The sequence below is a fragment of the Carcharodon carcharias genome, chromosome 13 (assembly GCF_017639515.1).
Source record: "Carcharodon carcharias isolate sCarCar2 chromosome 13, sCarCar2.pri, whole genome shotgun sequence".
NCBI lineage: Eukaryota > Metazoa > Chordata > Chondrichthyes > Lamniformes > Lamnidae > Carcharodon > Carcharodon carcharias.
The window spans coordinates 101,682,966-101,701,430 of NC_054479.1; the positions used below are offsets into that span (position 1 = coordinate 101,682,966).

Here is an 18,465-nt window from a genome sequence, read left to right on the forward strand (position 1 = left end):
AAGATATCTCTGTAAGACTTCCTCAGTCCCAATATTCTTCTGCTGCTTGCTCGATAACCTTCTCTTCATCACCTTTTGAAGAGTAGGGTTGTTCATTGGCGATTGTTGATTTCCGTTCACAACGGCTCTGGTAATGAAGCAGCTTCTGCCAGCCTACAGCAGGACCTGACACATTCAGGCCTAGACTAACAGTCCCGCTCAGCTACACACATGTGCAGCTGCACCCTGGAAGACCTTGTTCCACGTTAAATACCACTCGTGTGCAGCTATGCAAAAATTCTTAAAGGTACTGTGCATTGAAAAAACTGCCTATACAAAGCAAACAAAAATATTATAGGGAACATTGGTTTGGACTGAGTAGCAGCAAGTAATTGTTACATTTGTTTCTTTATTCTTTCACAGGATGTGGGTGTCTCTGGCAAGGCCAGCATTTGTTGCAAACCCTAATTGCCCTTGAACTGAGTGGCTTGCCAGGCCATTTCAGAGCGCAGTTAAAAGTCAACCACATCGTTCTGGGTCTGGATTCACATATAGGCCAGCCCCAGTAAGGATGGCAAATTTCCTTCCCTAAAGGGCATTAGTGAACCAGATGGTGTTTTTCATTACTGCAGCTAGATTTATATTTCAGATTTATTAACTGAATTCAAATTCCACCTGCTGCCACGGTGAGATTTGAACCCATGCCCCCTAGGCATTAACCTGGGCCCTTGGATGTCCATTGACATTACCACTACACCACCATCTCTCCCTAAGACAGTGACTATTGCCAACAAAAAAAGGGTTCAGCCAACTCCTTCTAACCTTTACCAGTAACAAAATTGTTGAATCCTTTGCCAGCAACATCCTGGGGTGTCAAGATTGACCAGGAGCTTAAGTGAACTTGCTATACCACCAACATGGCTACAAGAGCAGGGCAGCAGGTGGGACATAAAACCCTTACACTTGCAGGTAGTTAATACTTGGAGTGTAGTGTAATGGTTATGTTACATAAACTGAACTGATATTTCTTATTAAGAGCTTGAACTTGTCTCCCTAGGACACTGTTTGGTTGTCAGGATGAGTGTGGGGACTTAGATTGAGGTTAAAATCAGATAGTTTCCTTTGCGCTGCTTGTGTAGTATTTTGCAATATTGGATGTTGAGATAAATCTCAACAAGGAAGCAAACCGTCAAGAGGGGAGGGAAACAGGAAGTGTTACATTTGGTTGGTATTTTGCTAACCTATTTTATTGTATAAAAGACCTGATAATTTTTCATATGAATGGTGATCCTCATAAATTGAGTCTTTTATGTGTAAAACAAACAAAGCAGTCGAGATTCTGTTTTTTTTCAGTTGAAGTATTGTAAAACCTCTTCTATTTGTTTTCTAACACTGTATTGTGGTCCCTTTACAGGTTAACCCAGAACCATACTATGAGGCTTGCCTTAAGGAAGCTTGTGCCTGCGATATGGAGGGAAAATATCTGGGTTTCTGTACTGCTGTAGCAGTGTATGCAGAAGCTTGTAACAGTGCTGGTGTTTGTATTCACTGGAGAAACCCTGAACGATGTCGTAAGTCTAAGTTTTTGGTTTAGTTAGAAATACTAACTGAAACTTTTGGGTGAATGCAGGAGAGTTTGGGTCATCTTAAAGGTGCATATTTTATTGAAGATAAGTATTTATGGGTGAAAATAACAGGCAAACTGGCAATCTTCTGATATTTAATTTTCCATTACTATCTAACCTTTTTTAAAGCCCTCTAATCTTTGGCACTTGCCTGCCTTTTGCTTATGCCTGGAATGCTGATTGGTTTGAATCACAGACTTTGAGGTAGTTGCTTCTAGTGAGGTGTTGCACTGACCTTGGAGGTCAATCTGTCTGCCCTGATGAAACAATCCATCTGGCAACTGTAACATGGTTTTGGAGTAATGCTAATTATTTCTGATCAATTTCAACAACATTTGGGCTTTTATGTGAACTATTCATTTGGATGTTGAAACAATTGTTGGTGAGTTCATATTAATATTACTATTTTGCATTGCAGCTGTGTATTGTGACTATTATAACAGGCCCAATGAATGCAGCTGGCATTATCAACCATGTGGAACGTTGACAGCAAAAACATGCAAGGACCAGACAATTCGAAAAAAGCTGTCTGCTGTTCTTGAAGGTGGTATTATTTCATAATTCTGCTCTAGTTTAAATATGCCAGAAGGCATTTCTCTATTCATTTTCTTCATATGCATTTTAATATTAAGCAGGCAAAGAGTTTTTTTTCTCTGTCACCATTACTAATCCAGTTCATTAGATGGTGCGGTGCTCAGTCATCTGCGTCAAGATTCAATTTTCAGTTTCTTCTTGTGCTGTGTCATAAGGTCAGATCAGCAGTAGGAGATGTGAGAGTAAAGCATTGATCTCAATCCCCTTGGGCTAATGAGTAGAAAAATCATTCAGGGTTTCCACTTCTGATCATTCCCTGCTGGCTGATCCTTGTTCTTGGAATGTGGGTGACACTGTTGTGGCACTACTTACAGCCAATCTCTACTTGCCCTGATTGTGTGTACCTGCATGTCGGATGACTAAGATAAGGGTGGAAGGTTTCCAGTTCTCTGAATAGACTAGCGAACCAGTTAGGTTTTGCTTTAAAAATCATGTGTGTGAAGGGCAGGTGAAGTTAGAATCCAACTTAAATATGATGTCTCCTCACTGTCAAAAAGCCTGCTAATATTTAGTACCTAGAATTAAAGACACATGGTTTCTAGAGAAGGTTAACTGAGGGTTGCCAAAGTGGAATTATGACCCAGCAAAGGACATTACCTTTGGAAGAGGAAGGAAGAAAGTTGGAGCAAATAATCTGCATAATTGTGGTTCAAATACATTTTAGTGAAGGTATACACAATGATTGAGGTTAGTTATAACTAATAAGGCATTGGGCTGTATTTTACAGCCCCTCAGCTGGGCATATTTTTGGTGGGGATATATGTAAAGGATGAGGGGTGTCTAGTTCACTACCTTCCTGTCCACCCCCAAACTGTATTCTGTAACATGGTAGGTGGGTGGCTGCTGCAATTGGCAGCCTGTCCACCATATTTAAATAAATAATTATGGGCCAATTGAGCTTCTTACCAAGCCAGTTGACTGGGATAATATGCTGTCTACATCATAATACCATAGGCATAAGCAGTGTGTTTTCTGAGGTCAGCTTATAAAAGGGTGGGAAGGAAGGGGGTGGCAAGTCATTCTGGGGGTGCCTGTGTGCATTGGGTGCACCTCCAACCAAGATGTCACCTCCCCTTGCATCATTTCTCGCTGCTTGCCTCTAAACCCTGGCCTCCACCTGCTCTCCCCCCTCCCAGGCCTCTCTGATTCCTCCCCACCCTAAAAGCCTAGCACTTAGCTGTCTACGGCAGCAATCACTCCTCTTTCTGCTCCTCCTTTCAGTCCCAGCAGTGCCCACCACTGAGCTCTGGTGCTGCCGGGACCGTTAGAGTTGCTAGCCAATCAGGTTTGCTGGCAGCTCTTGATGGCAGGACTTCCTCCTAATGAGAGGTGGAAGTCCTATTCTCACCTAGTTAAGCCTGCTGGCAGTATGTTATGGCTGCGGGATGGGCTCCTTTCTGGATTGGCTGCCAGCTGACTTTGGGGTGGGTGGGCAGCTCTCCTGTAAAATCCAGCCCATTGATTTCATTTAGTAATCTGTAGAACTATATAGAGTTTTTGAGAATGTTAGCTATATTTATGATAATTTGTATCACTTGATATAAATATTATTCAACAATTTTGTTGAATTAACACAAGTAATACATTAGAAGAGATAAATTATGAATTCATATAAGAATAAAATGTTCCAGAACTAAACTCATTGAAAGAACTACCCTTATTTTTATATAATCCAGGTCAGGGGCACCTTGTTAATGTCCAGTGCAGCTACAACACTGGCTACAACTACAACAATTTTGAAAATTACCCAGCTATGTCCTGTCCCCAGAAAAGCAGGACAAATCCAATCCAGCCAATTACACCCCATCATTAAATTTTCCATCATTGACAGTGCTGTCAAATGGCACTTGCACAGCAATAACCTGCTCACTGATGTTCAGTTTGGATTCTGCCAGGGCCACTCAGCTTCTGCCTTGGTCCAAACGTGGACAAAAGAGCTGAATTCCAGAGTCGAGATGACAATGACTGCCTTTGACACCAAGGCAACATTTTACTGAGCGTGGCATCAAGAATCCCTTGTAAAACTCCAAAAGATGTATTCACAGTGCTGAAACTTTAGGTTTTCTACTTTTGTTATATTAGTCCAATAAAAAGTAGACCTATTTTGTGGGGACTCTAAATTCTTATTTTTATGGAATGAGATATATTACACAAACAATTTACATTGCCCAGTTGTATTTACATTGTTAATTTACATTCGCTGAATTTCAAATAACAAGCTATTATTAGAAAAATGGAGATAGGCAAAATACATATGAAATTCCAGACCTGTCTAATAACCAATAAACTACGGTATAATTTACATGATATAATTGTGATAAAATTATGATAAAACCATTGTTAACATGATAACAACACTATAAGCACCTCACACTAATTTTCACATTTTTTTTGATAATTAGGTTGCTACCCAAAGTGTCCAGAGAGTGCGCCTTATCTGGATGAAAATATAATGACATGTGTCGGCCTGGTTAACTGTACCTGTTATTACAATGGTCAAATATATGAAACAGGTCAAAATGTACCTGCCGATGAAAACTGGTAAAGTATCCAGAACATGTCATTTCATTGTTAATTATTACTACCAATAGATCATGAAAACTATGATGTGCCAAATCTTCCAGTCTCCAGATCATTATTCACCGGATATATGATTGAAGATGCGTGTCGGGGCCCTGATGCGCAGACCTACGTGGGAATTGCTTGGGAAGTTTAAACCTCCAATGGGCAATTCCCTGGTCCCTCTGTGGTGTCTCCAACTCTGAGTTATAGTTGGAGACTTTGGACAGTTCCGTGGTATGTGAATAGTTACCAAGGAAATGTTGGACAGATTAAAATCTTGTCTAACATCCCTCCAATCACTTATACTGACCCCCAAATACGTCCCCCCCAGCCATCAACTATCCCTCAACCACCCAACTATCACCTCCAACCACCTGACTAGCCCCCCCTGACCTGACCTGACCCAACTATTACCCTGATCACCCAACCACTCCAGAACCCACTGCCGACTCACTTATCCCACCCACCCTACCACCTCAGCCAACCTACCAACCTAACCACAAGGCCCACCTCACCCACCTACCATCTCATCGACCTACCAGCTCAGTCACCTCACCCACCCATCTCACCCACCTACCACCCCACCACCTCACCACCGTATCCAACTCACCCACCTACCCACATCACTCATCTTCCACCTCATCAGCTTACTCACTTCGGCCACCTACCACCTTACCCATCTAGCCACTTCACACACCTGCCACCTCACCTACCTACCCACCTATACATCTCAGCCACTTACTCACCTTCCCCGTTCACCCACTCACCCCTTTGCCCATCCACCCCTTCGCCTACTTGCCCATTCACCCACTCATCTATCCACTAACATTTATTCACCAACATTCACTCCTGGTTAATGGGAATAAAGACAGTGCTGGATACTTCAACAGGAGGAAAATAAAGAGAAGTTTAAGCTGCTATTTCCTCTCTTTCACTGCCTTTCCATAGTGATGCTAAAATTGCAGTATCTTCTACACCCTCATATGCTTTGGTGTTACATTAGCTATAATACAAATGAAACTGGTGCAAAGAATAATTCAAAGTACACACATGCTATCTGTCCATATACTGCAATTTTTAAAAGTTATTTTTAATATTTTTAGTACCAGATGGAAGCAAATATTATCTTATTAGTGTGAAAACATAAATAATTTTTGGGTAGTAGGGTAGACTTGTAAAAAGCTATATTATTCCCTCACCAGAGAGTGAAGCACAGTTGGGAGTACAACTCTGATCTATACTGAGAGGCCTGGATAAAGTGGACATTGGGAAGATGTTTTCATTAGTAGGAGAGACTAGGACCCAAGGGCACAGCCTCAGAGTAAAGGGAAGACCTTTTAGAACAGAGATGAGGAGAAACTTCTTTAGCCAGATAGTGGTGAATCTATGGAATTCATTGCCACAGAAGGCTGTGGAGGCCAGGTCATTGAGTATATTTAAGACTGAGATAGATAGGTTCTTGATTGGTAAGGGGATCAAAGGTTACGGAGAGAAGGCGGGAGAATGGGGTTGAGAAACTTATCAGCCATGATTGAATGGCGGAGCAGACTCGATAGGCCGAATGGCCTAATTTCTGCTCTTATGTCTTATGGTCTTATGGTCTATACTGCTCTGTGTCCTACAAATGTACCAATCTCTAACAGGTGCTTGTAGTGTAATGGATATAGAGACTATATAAAGAATAAGGATTTTTTTAAAAACTGATTTCCTAAAATAAATCATTTGAACATTTAATATTTTACAGCACATGCTTTGAAGGAGAAGTCAAATGTGGTAAGTAAACTTTGTTTTTCTGTAAGTCACTCACCACAGTTAATCATTAAGGAGGCAGTCATTATGGGTGAAGACTTCCCAAATCTTTAAAACAATAAGCGGAGTCATATGCCCAAGCCTGCACAGGTCAGAGGTACGCAACAGTTGGGGTGTTTTGGGAGGTGGATAATTAATGGACCACCTCAGCTCTTGGAATCTAATAAAGGACATCGAGTGGGTTCCCAAGCTGGGAGGCCCAATAGAAGCACTTGGAGCATTAGTGGTACGGCAATATTTGAGACCTTTTTTGCTGTGTGTGGATAAAAAAAATTCAAAAGGCATTTAATAAAATTCCAAGATCATAAAAATTGAGGATTCTAAAACTAGGAGTTAAATCACAAACGTAGTGATTTTTTGAGGAAACAGACATCAACAGATAGTCACGAGGAGAATGACTTTGAAGATTATTCATAATACCAAATGAGGAGTTTAATCAAACTATGAGGAAGAATGGTGGAGTGAAAAGATGGCAGATGTAGTTCAGCGTAGAGATGTGTGAAGTTTTTTTAAAATTCTTTCATGGGATGTGAGCATTACTGACAAGGCCAGATGAGTTTGTAGAATCCTTCTCTGACAGTTTCCTGGAACAACATGTGGTGGAAACAAATGGGGATAAAGCTATTATGGATCTAGGGGTCAATCATTTAGATTTATAGGAGGAAAAATTTCTTCATACAGGGGTTGTAAACCCTTGGAATTGTATACCCCAGAGAGCCGTTGAGTATCTATCACTGAGTATATTTAAGGCTGAGATAGACAGATCTTTGGTCTCAGAGAATCAGCATATGGGGAGTTATTGTGGTTGAGGCAGATCAGCCATGTTAAATAGTCGAGTAGGCTCGAGGGGACATTTTGTACTCCTGCTCCTAATTCCTATATTCTTATGTTTGTAAATGTGCAAGTTCCAAATTACTATTTTATTTGCACCTGTTTCCTGTAGATATTAGTTCCTTTAAAAAAACTTTAATTAGTCTAAGTTGAAATCTTAGCATTTGGTTCATAGCTTTTAAAAGCACAAGTTTTGCAATAAACACCAGGAAACAGTTTTGTTCTTGATGGCATCAGTAGATACTTCATCTTTTGTACAAGTTTTACATTGAGCCTCGCCTATCAATATTCTGAAATATCAACAATGCAATGGGCTCAAAAGTTACTATGCTAATTTATATTTTTGAAAGAAAGTGAAATTGTTATTTTTGCAATCTAATTGCTAAAAATGGCTGATACACAAAATCAAAAGGCTTGTTACTGATTTAATGATCTTTCATGATTTTTTCTTTAGTACCTGTAACCACGACATCTCCAACCACGACATCTACAACAACTCCAACCACGACATCCCCAAGCACATCTCCAACTACAACATCTACAACAACTCCAACCACGACATCCCTAAGCACATCTCCAACAACAACATCTACAACAACTCTAACCACAACATCTCCAACAACATCTACAACAACGCTAACTACGACATCTCCGACGACATCTCCAACTACAACTCCTCTAAGCACGACATCTCCAAGCACAACATCTCCAAGCACAACATCTACAACAACGCTAAGCACGACATCTCCAAGCACAACATCTCCAACTACAACATCTACAACAACTCTAACTACGACATCTCCAAGCACAACATCTCCAACTACAACAACTCTAACCACGACATCCCCAAGCACATCTCCAACTACAACATCTACAACAACTCCAACCACGACATCCCTAAGCACATCTCCAACAACAACATCTACAACAACTCTAACCACAACATCTCCAACAACAACATCTACAACAACGCTAACTACGACATCTCCGACCACGACATCTCCAACTACAACTCCTCTAAGCACAACATCTCCAAGCACAACATCTCCAAGCACAACATCTACAACAACGCTAAGCACGACATCTCCAAGCACAACATCTCCAACTACAACATCTACAACAACTCTAACTACGACATCTCCAAGCACAACATCTCCAACTACAACAACTCTAACCACGACATCCCCAAGCACATCTCCAACTACAACATCTACAACAACTCCAACTACAACATCTACAACAACTCCAACCACGACATCCCTAAGCACATCTCCAACAACAACATCTACAACAACTCTAACCACAACATCTCCAACAACAACATCTACAACAACGCTAACTACGACATCTCCGACCACGACATCTCCAACTACAACTCCTCTAAGCACAACATCTCCAAGCACAACATCTCCAAGCACAACATCTACAACAACGCTAAGCACGACATCTCCAAGCACAACATCTCCAACTACAACATCTACAACAACTCTAACTACGACATCTCCAAGCACAACATCTCCAACTACAACAACTCTAACCACGACATCCCCAAGCACATCTCCAACTACAACAACTCTAAGCACGACATCTCCAAGAACAACATCTCCAACTACATCTACAACAACTCTAAGTACGACATCTCCAAGCACGACATCTCCAACTACAACATCTACAACAACTCTAAGCACGACATCTCCAAGCACGACATCTCCAACTACAATATCTACAACAACTCTAAGCACGACATCTCCAAGCACGACATCTCCAACTACAACAACAACAACTCTAAGCACCACATCTCCAAGCACAACATCTCCAACCACAACATCTACAACAACTCTAACCACAACATCTCCAAGCACAACAGCTTCAACTACAACAGCATCAAGCACAACATGTAAGTATGGGGCTAGGGTTAGTGAAACTTGGAGGTGTGCAAATTGTGGAGGGTTGGAGTCCCGGGATGATAGCGGTACAGAGGTATTTGTTGTGGCACCTGGAAAAGCTTTTGTGCTCCTATTACCTCTGCAGAAATATTATCAAACTTACCTTGACTAGTTTTCTTCTGTTTCATTGCAAACAGAAATAATCAAATCCTGGCGGGTGATCGCTTTGACTATTTCCAATGTAAAATGACATTCAGGGTCCTATTTGATTATTGAAATAGGCCGATCACTTGAAACAGGCATGCAATAGTAGGTATCTTTCAAAATGGCAGCAGCTACTTGCTTGGCTTTAATCGGGTAGTAAGATTACTAGCCCCATTTTGAGGTCACGATTGTTCCATTAAGGGTAAGCATTCCAGAAATAATGCAACAGTGGCTTCAAAGCACTTCAAGTGATTTTCTGCCTATGATACCAAAAGAAAATTTCTCAATTGTAATATACGAACCAGTAACACATAAGAGAGCATCAGGAAATGGTTCACAGGGGCCCCACTGGAAGGTACAAGGCAGACACACAATACTACATGTAAGGGACTTGCAGTTCCTACCCAGTGATCCCATTACAACATGACTGTACCTAAACAGAATCAAACTGATCAGTAATAGTATCAAGCTGGTTATGCTTGGGTGGAAAGTTGAAAGAAAAGGTTTCATAATGAACAATGGCAACATATGTTTATTACTTGTGGAATAGAGGAGGAACCTGAGCTGCACACACATCCTAAATTAATTCTGAGTACTGATCCTGTCCTTATAGCACAAAATACCGAAAACAGATGATCTGGCCGTTTATTTTTTCTCTGTGGGATCTTGCTGTGCAAAATGTGGTGGTGTCTTTCTTAGACTACAGTGGTGACTACATTTTAAAAATAACTTCATTAGTTGGAGTGTGCTTTGAGATGTCTTGAGGTCATGAAAGGCACCTTAAATTGTAATTCCATCTTTCTTTCCTTTTTAAGTATTTATATAAACTGATAAATTTTGCTCTTTTTATTTTGCAGTGGAGCCTTGTTCAGGTTATTGGTCAGAATGGAGCAATACATTTACACCAACTATAACGGACAGGGGAGATCGAGAATCACCAGAGAACCTATGTCGTTTCAACAATTCATATAATAATATTCAGTGCGAAGCAGTTAAAAACCCCAAACAGCCAATCTCAGGAACAACTGACAATGTGACATGTGATTTACAAGGACTCAAATGCATCCCACCACCTTCCGATATCAGTATCATGTGCCTTGACTACAGAATTAGAGTATGTTGTACAATACTCACCACAACCACCCCCACAACCACCCCCACAACCACATCTACAACCACCCCTATAACCACTCCTACAAGCACCCCCACAATCACCCCCACAATCACCCCCACAACAACACCCACAACCATCCCCACAACCACCTCCACAATCACCCCCACAACCACTCCTACAACCACTCCTACAACCACACCCACAACCACCCCCACAACCACGTCCACAACTACTCCCACAACCACCCCCACAACCACCCCCACAACCACCCCCACAACCACATCCACAACCACCTCCGCAACTACCCCCACAACCACGTCCACAACCACCCCCACAACCACACCTACAAGCACCCTCACTACCACCCCCACAACCACCCCCACAACCACCCCAACAACCACACCCACAACCACGTCCACAACCACGTCCACAACCACGTCCACAACTACTCCCACAACCACCCCCACAACCACCCCCACAACCACCCCCACAACTACATCCACAACCACCTCCACAACTACCCCCACAACCACGTCCACAACTACCCCCACAACAACACCTACAAGCACCCCCACTACCACCCCCACTACCACCCCCACAACCACCCCCACAACCACCCCCACAACCACCCCCACAACCACCCCCACAACCACATCTACAACCACCCCTATAACCACTCCTACAAGCACCCCCACAACCACCTCCACAATCACCCCCACAACCATCTCCACAACCACTCCTACAAGCACCCCCACAATCACCCCCACAATCACCCCCACAACAACACCCACAACCACCTCCACAACTACCCCCACAATCACCCCCACAACCACCCCCACAACCACCTCCACAATCACCCCCACAACCACCCCCACAACCACCTCAACAATCACCCCCACAACCACTCCTACCACCACTCCTACAACCACCCCCACAACCACTCCTATAAGCACCCCCACATGTGCTTGCAAACAGGTAAGATTTTGCTATAAAATGCATGATATTAGAATACACTGTTCTGTGGAAAGAGAACTTTACAATTTTGATTCTACAATAGCTTTTCTAATTGAATATCTTCTTTGAAGGAAAATGTTTTTCTCCTGCTCAACAAAAATACAACATCACAGCAATCTGTCAGAGTTCATTTACTTTTCTTGAATTGTTATCCTCCACATATCAACTAGGGTGTAGATCAGATGGATGGCAACAGTTTGGGGTTTGATCTCTGTTCCAGCTAGGGTTGATTTGAGACTTGCCTCCTTGCCCTACCTGTGGTGGAGGTCGTGGCACTGTGGTTTGGACCTGACTTTGGGCAGAGAACTCAAGAAGGAGAACATCCCATAACTCAACTACTAACTATAAAGAATTTCATTCTGTTACAACTCTCTGCATAAAGACATTTCTCTTAATCACATTCTTCACTCTTTTAGTAGGGTTAGTCAGAGTAATTGTTGTTCTCTTGCACTATTTAAACATTTTGGAATATGGTTGCTCATACATTACATAAATAATGCTCTTCCTGTTGCTTTGGTTTTGATGAAGGCTGCCATCAATGAGCCTTCGTCAGTTTTTAGTTTCTGTTCAAAGATACTTTGCTCAACATCCAATACCATTAAGTGAATTATGTTATTAAACCACTTCCCCTTGAGTTGATTGTCAAGTTTTTGCTGGCTCATATTGTTTGCAATGCTATCTATAGAGGATTTTTCACTTAATAATCCACTAAATGACACTTCTGAGGGCTTTCAAAATATTTGCAGGAAACTTGGAGCTTAGTTGACCCAGGCTTGAGGGTGCCATTATCTGCTCACCTATTATGTTAACAAAAATGCTCTTGTACCGAATTTCAGAATATGTTTATAGTATAGCCTGGGAATTCCTGACTCCAGAAAGATAGAAAGGAAGATTCCTGCCTGCTTAGGGCCTGTGTAAACCTGGAGTGAAACCTGGTTAGGCTGGAGTTCTATTGCATTTACAATGGACCTTTAAATTCCAATGGGGCCAAGAGGAATTTTCTCACCACTCTCCTGATAGCAAGGCGGGTTGTCAATGGGAGTTGCTGGCTGTCCCTGAACATTTCACTAACACTTCCTTTGATAGGCCTATGATCATAAAAACCCACAGTAGCTGAGATTTAGCCTGAGCCTTACTGAGGGCCTTTAGAAGGACCCAAACCTTTGATGGACCTGCTCACTCCTTTGATATCAGTTTTCTGTTGGATCCTTGCTGGGCCTCCTTTCTAGTGTGAGATTGGGATGGTACTGCTCCAGCTGCCAGTTTGGAATGGGTGTTTTTGCAGATTCAATGCATTCACCCTGGTCATGTGGATGACCTCAGCACTGAAATTTGGAGTAGAATCAGTGTCTTGGGAATGGCAAAAAAGAACTTTTGTTCTACTGCACTAGTACCAGTGGAGATGGCCCTCAAGATTTCCAGGGCCTACAAGTTTGGTAGTGATGTTGAGCATTTAAGGCTTCACATGGATATCAAACTTGCATGTATAAATCAGATGTAAAATTGAAAAATCAAGCAATATCTTGATATTAAAATTCTCATTCTTGTTTTCAAATCCTTCATGGCCTTGCAATTCCCTATCTTTTTAATCTCCTTCAGCCACACTGCCCTCTGAGATATCTGTGCTCTTCTAATTCTGGTCTCTTGTGCATCCCCAATTTTAATTGCTCCACCATTAGTGGCCATGCCTTCAGTTGCCTAGGTCCTAAGCTCTGGAACACCCTCCCTACACCTCTTTGTCTCTCTATCTCCTTTAAGACACCACTTAAAACTTACTTCTTTGACCAAAATGTTGGTCATTGCCCTAATACCTTCTTATTTGTCTTGGTGTCATATTTTGTTTAAAACGCTCCTGCGAAGCACCTTAGGACTTTTTGTGACATTAAAGGTGCTTTATAAAGATACATTATTGTTGTTGAAAACTAACTCTGGAATGATGTGGACTGAGACTCCTCTATCTTGAGCATCTTGCTACAGTTTATTCAGGTGTCAGGTCAGACCTTGATGCTAGTTTCACTTGGCAATTATTCCCCTTAGTTATATTGAAGACTTTCATTCCATCTACATCTTGATAGTGCCTAATTATAGAACCAGAATAAGACAGGAGAGTGTGTGATATCAGTAGCTGTCAGAAAACCTGGATCTTGAACCAGTCCATAGTGCCAGCATTATTTCAAGGAGCAGGCAGACTGCACAGATGGCACTTACTCTCGCTTCCATTTTTTGATGCTTGCTTGCTGCCACCTCCACTTGCTGCTCAATAGTTCATGAGGTGTTTGCTCCTAACTCTATCTGATTTCTGTTGCCTGTGAACTGAAGATTAATTCACAAGTATTTGTGAAATGACCATCTTTTATTTTTCCTGTGGCAAGCTACATGATGGGAGCTCCTTAGACAAAAAGAAAGGGAACTATGTTAGCATGAACTATATGCCAAATATCTGTGCACATAGTATCATTGTCAATATAATGCATGATATTGGTGGCCAAATATGTCTGGACTCACTGTCTAGTGGGGCTTCCATGAATCTACTAAATTCTCCAATTTCCACACCCGGCGACCCAATAATTTGGAGATATAGCTCCCCATGATGAATGACGAAGTACCAAATTAATCAGTTAAGTTGCAGCAACAGCTTTGCAGACATTGTAGCTTGAGAGTGGAGGATGCAAAGGGTGAGACCTGTGCTTACCTAGCTGCATATTTAACGGGATGTGCATGCATTGTACTGGCTTTCTTTTGAGCAGGTGCATTTAAAATAAACCTAGATGGATATTCTTCTTTAGTCCAGTAAACCACTTTCTTCACTTTCTCTCCTGACCTATAGACAGAGAATTCTGCATTTGACATGTTGGCTATCTCTTTATAATGTTCGTTGAACTTGTATAGGGTCTTGCTCAGCCCATAAAGTATATAGCTTCCTTGTCACACTTCCTGCAGCAGCACACCCAGGCACATGAATTATAGGAGTACTGTTAAAGAAATCCTCTTGTGTACTAATCTAATTCACTTGCTTGAATCCTAGAATTAGCTATCACTCAGTTGGTAGCACTCATACCTCCTAAGTGACAAGGTTCTGGGCTCAATTCCCACTCCAAGGGAATAATATGGAGTAGGGGGCTGGGGGAGAATGGCTCGCCTCACAGCCATAATGTGCTGAGAGTGGGCTTAACAAGTGCCAAATGAGACTTCCACTTCTCACTGGGGAGAAAGTCCCAGCCTCTTGAGCTGCCGGCCAATTTCTGGGGCTGCGGGAAGAGGAGGAAGGTGGCAAAAAGGATCCCTAGAGCAGGTAAACCTGGGGTCATGGGCAGAAAGGGTTTGAGCAGGTCAGGGAGGGGGATCGCGATTGGGTTTAAGGCTGTGGGTGGATAGGAAGAAAGTGGAGGGAGGGGGTTCCATCTTAGGCGGGCAGCCTCCGAAGATGGAACCGCTGCCCCTTCCTTCCTGCCCTTCAATGAATGAGGTAAAAAAATCGGGCTGCTCACTCCCGCCTTACAGCCATGCCAAATCTTTTATGGTGTGGCCAGCATATTATCAGGATCAATTGGCTTGGTAAAAAGCCTAACTGACCCTTGATTACCAGTTCAAACATGGCAGGCTGGCTACAGATTTTGGCACCCACCCACTCTCCAGATAATGAGGGTGAGCTCGGGGGTAGATGGGAAGGTGGTGGGGTGGGCACCTCCCCTATTTTACCTGCCCAGCTGGAAACACACCCAGTGAAGGCATGTAAAATGTAGCCCCAGGACCTGAGCACAAAAATCAAGGCTAACACTGGAATGCAATACTGAGAGAGTGCGTCATTGTCAGAGGCGCTGTCTTTCAGGTGAGCTGTTAAATCTTGACCCCTTCTGCCTGCTCATGTGGTTGTAAAAGATCATCTGGTACAATTTTAAAAAGTAGCAGGGGAATTATTCCTGGTACCTTGGCCAATATTTATTCCTCAGTCAACATATACAAAAACAGATTATCTGGTCATTATCGCATTGCGCTTTGTGGGAGCTTGCTGTGCACAAATTAGACTTCAAACGTGTTGCAGTGGCTGAAAAGTGTTTTGATATGTCTGGTGATCATGAAAAACACCAGATAATCGCAAGCCTTTCTTTCTTTTACTAGTGCAGTGGGACATGGACCGAAGGTTGTGCTATTAAAGAATGTGTAGATGGAAAAACTGTTATACGAAAAAATTGCACACAAGAGAAGCCTGTATGTCCGAATAATTTAAAGCTTATTGAAGTCATAAATGAATGTGGCTGTCCGTCTTGGGAATGTGGATGTTAGTATCTCTTGCCTGTTCTAATTACTATATCATTATAAATTCTTAGTAGCGTTAGTATTACTTATTTTGTTTCCCTCATCACAAAAAAACCCTTGAAAACCATATTCTGCTTACTTTTTAGGTGAATGTCAAGTATGGGGAGATCCACACTACCGTACATTCAGTGGGGTGGCATATGATTTCTACAAGAATTGCACGTACGTTCTTGTGGAAGAACGTAATCCAATATACAATTTCCGTGTTCTACTGGATAATTACTACTGCTTTCCTATGTTCGCTGCTTCCTGTCCAAAAGCACTAAACATTGTTTACAAAGGAGTTCAGATAACTATTTCAACTAATCGTGACATTGTGGTAAGTATTCTGCACATTTTCTTTTACTAATACTGTCCAACATCTGCTTAGCTAATTGGCCAAATAATCAACCAGTTCCACATATCCGTGCAACATTTGAAGAGCAATAACTGATTGAATCCAAATGCATTGTGTGCTGAGCTGTCAAATTGTACAGGCCAAACAATTACTGGTCTGTGCTGTGCCAGCTAGACTGATGGGGGAACTACAATTAACTTCCATGGGCTGGATCTTTGTCCTGTGCTTGGGAACGCATTGTCAGGAGAACCTCCAGGTCCCAACCCATAACGTGTCAGAAATAATGACTCAACACAATTTTTAAAAGAATGACCAATCACAGGGCTGACAGCTCAAGGGCCTCAACAGCATCACCAGGGATGGTGGCTACTGCTGAGGAAGGTATGGTCCCTGCAGCCTGCAGCATGGAGGGTGAAAATTGTTGAAAATAATCGTAAATCTTTTAGTGATGGAGGGGAAACCTCTCCAAGTAAATTTGGGGGGTGGGGGGGTGGTGTTGGTGGTGCAGGGGCTGCCTTCCTTTCCAGCAGCCCCCTCTGATTAAAACAACAATCCCTTTCCAGTTGCTCCTTGGGAGGCCACTTACATTTAGACAAGCTCACCGTGCTGGAGGGCTCAGCCTGCTATTGCAAAGTACCAATGACCTGGTAAAATGGCCCTTAATAGAGCCTATGGATACTCAAATTAGCTTCCTGCCTCATTGTGGTGGAAGCCTGTTCCATCCCATTTACACCATTAGTAAAATTTCCTGACAGCAGGACATGATCAGGGAGCCAATCTACTGTTGCCCCCTGCAATTTTCCCAGCACCCCTGCCTGTTCCTGCCTTAATTCAGGCTGGTAGAATTCTCACCATTAACTCTGTTTCTCTCTCCATGGATGGTACCTGCCCTGCAGAGTATTTCCAGCATTTTCAAATTTTATTTCAAACCTCCGCAACATTTTCTTTTGTTACAGTTAACAATGCCCAAATTAATTTCCAAGACTTGCTAGGCTGTTTGCTCGTTTGGGACGGTTTAAATAAAACTGCATTTTAAATCTTACAGCTAACAGTTAATCAAAGTCCAAAACAAATTCCCTACATGACAAATGGAATAAGTGTAACTAAACGGAATCCCTGGAGTGCACGGATTTATTTCGATGAAATTAAAACAACAATCACTGCCGCTTACAACAACTTTAAAATCATCGTGCCAGAAATGTTTTTCATCAATAATACCCAGGGACAGTGTGGTATGTGGTTTCATATTCTCATATTGTGCTCTTTGCCATATTTATGTTTCATTGCAGAGCTGAAGGTGCTGGAGGTTAGATATTTGTCATGGAATTAGGTCAAACTTTTTATGTTTTTTCTCCCTCTCTCAGGCTCTTGCACAAATGTTCCCACTGTTGATTGCTTGAGACCAAATGGGACAATAGAGCCTTCTGACTGCTGCCATAAGACTGCACTTGATTGGAAGGTTAATGTCCCCAGTAAGCCATATTGTAACTCAGCTCCTCAAAATCAGACCTGTGTACCAACGACACCCTCGCCACCTTGCACTTCCGAGATGCCTGCGTGTGACCTCATTTCACAAACGTATGTAAAACTCTAAATTATAATTTGACTTACTTTAAAATAGTTTTCAAAAGTCTATGGGCTGATTTTCATTCTGGAGCCAGGCTCCTAAGATTGGGTGCATTTCCAGATCATGACCCCTGTGTTGCATTGATGTCTGACATGAATTTTAATAAGCAGGCCAATTAGTGGCCTTGGTGAGTGCTCATCATCCAACTAAGGATGGCATGTGGGCTCACATGGTGGGAGGCGCAATAGGAGCCCCTCTGGCACGGAGGGAATGGCAGTGCCACTGACTGCCACTGTAGTCAGGAGAGGGTGAGCACCTGGAGATGGTAGCGCCCCTGAAGAGCTCTGATAATGTTTTTTATTCAAAAACGCCACAGCTGCCAGGCCTTCGTCGTGAATGGGTAGCCCCTCCCTCAGTGGGTGGTCTGTGACCACAGCTGTGACCCAATGGCTATGGTGAGTGTGGGAGGTGTGTCTCCTGACTGGATAGAGACTGGTACTTGGGGCCTGTAGGCCAACTGGAAAATTCCAGTCAGCGTCTGCAGAGTGGAATTAAGTGGCCCTTTAATTGGTCTAATTGGCTACCCACTGGCTTGTGGGCAGGTAGCTGTCACAAACCCCACCACA

The 18,465-nt window shown here is 42.5% G+C and overlaps 1 protein-coding gene across 6 annotated transcripts in view; it reads left to right on the top strand.

Moving 5' to 3' along the window:
• The window catches only part of LOC121285635 (mucin-2-like), a 94,621-nt gene that overhangs the window by 52,337 nt on the left and 23,819 nt on the right, over positions 1-18,465 (top strand). Inside the window, exons 26-36 of one of the 6 annotated variants that reach the window (XM_041202276.1) lie at positions 1,394-1,550; positions 2,023-2,148; positions 4,601-4,739; positions 6,505-6,533; positions 7,855-8,593; positions 8,957-9,297; positions 10,348-11,579; positions 15,738-15,897; positions 16,022-16,254; positions 17,318-17,504; positions 17,637-17,850. In XM_041202276.1, the coding sequence (XP_041058210.1) occupies positions 1,394-1,550; positions 2,023-2,148; positions 4,601-4,739; positions 6,505-6,533; positions 7,855-8,593; positions 8,957-9,297; positions 10,348-11,579; positions 15,738-15,897; positions 16,022-16,254; positions 17,318-17,504; positions 17,637-17,850 (3,557 nt within the window). Of the gene's footprint in view, positions 1-1,393; positions 1,551-2,022; positions 2,149-4,600; positions 4,740-6,504; positions 6,534-7,854; positions 9,298-10,347; positions 11,580-15,737; positions 15,898-16,021; positions 16,255-17,317; positions 17,505-17,636; positions 17,851-18,465 lie in introns of all 6 variants that reach the window. The other 5 variants (XM_041202277.1, XM_041202279.1, XM_041202278.1 and 2 more) reach the window with 5 other exon arrangements.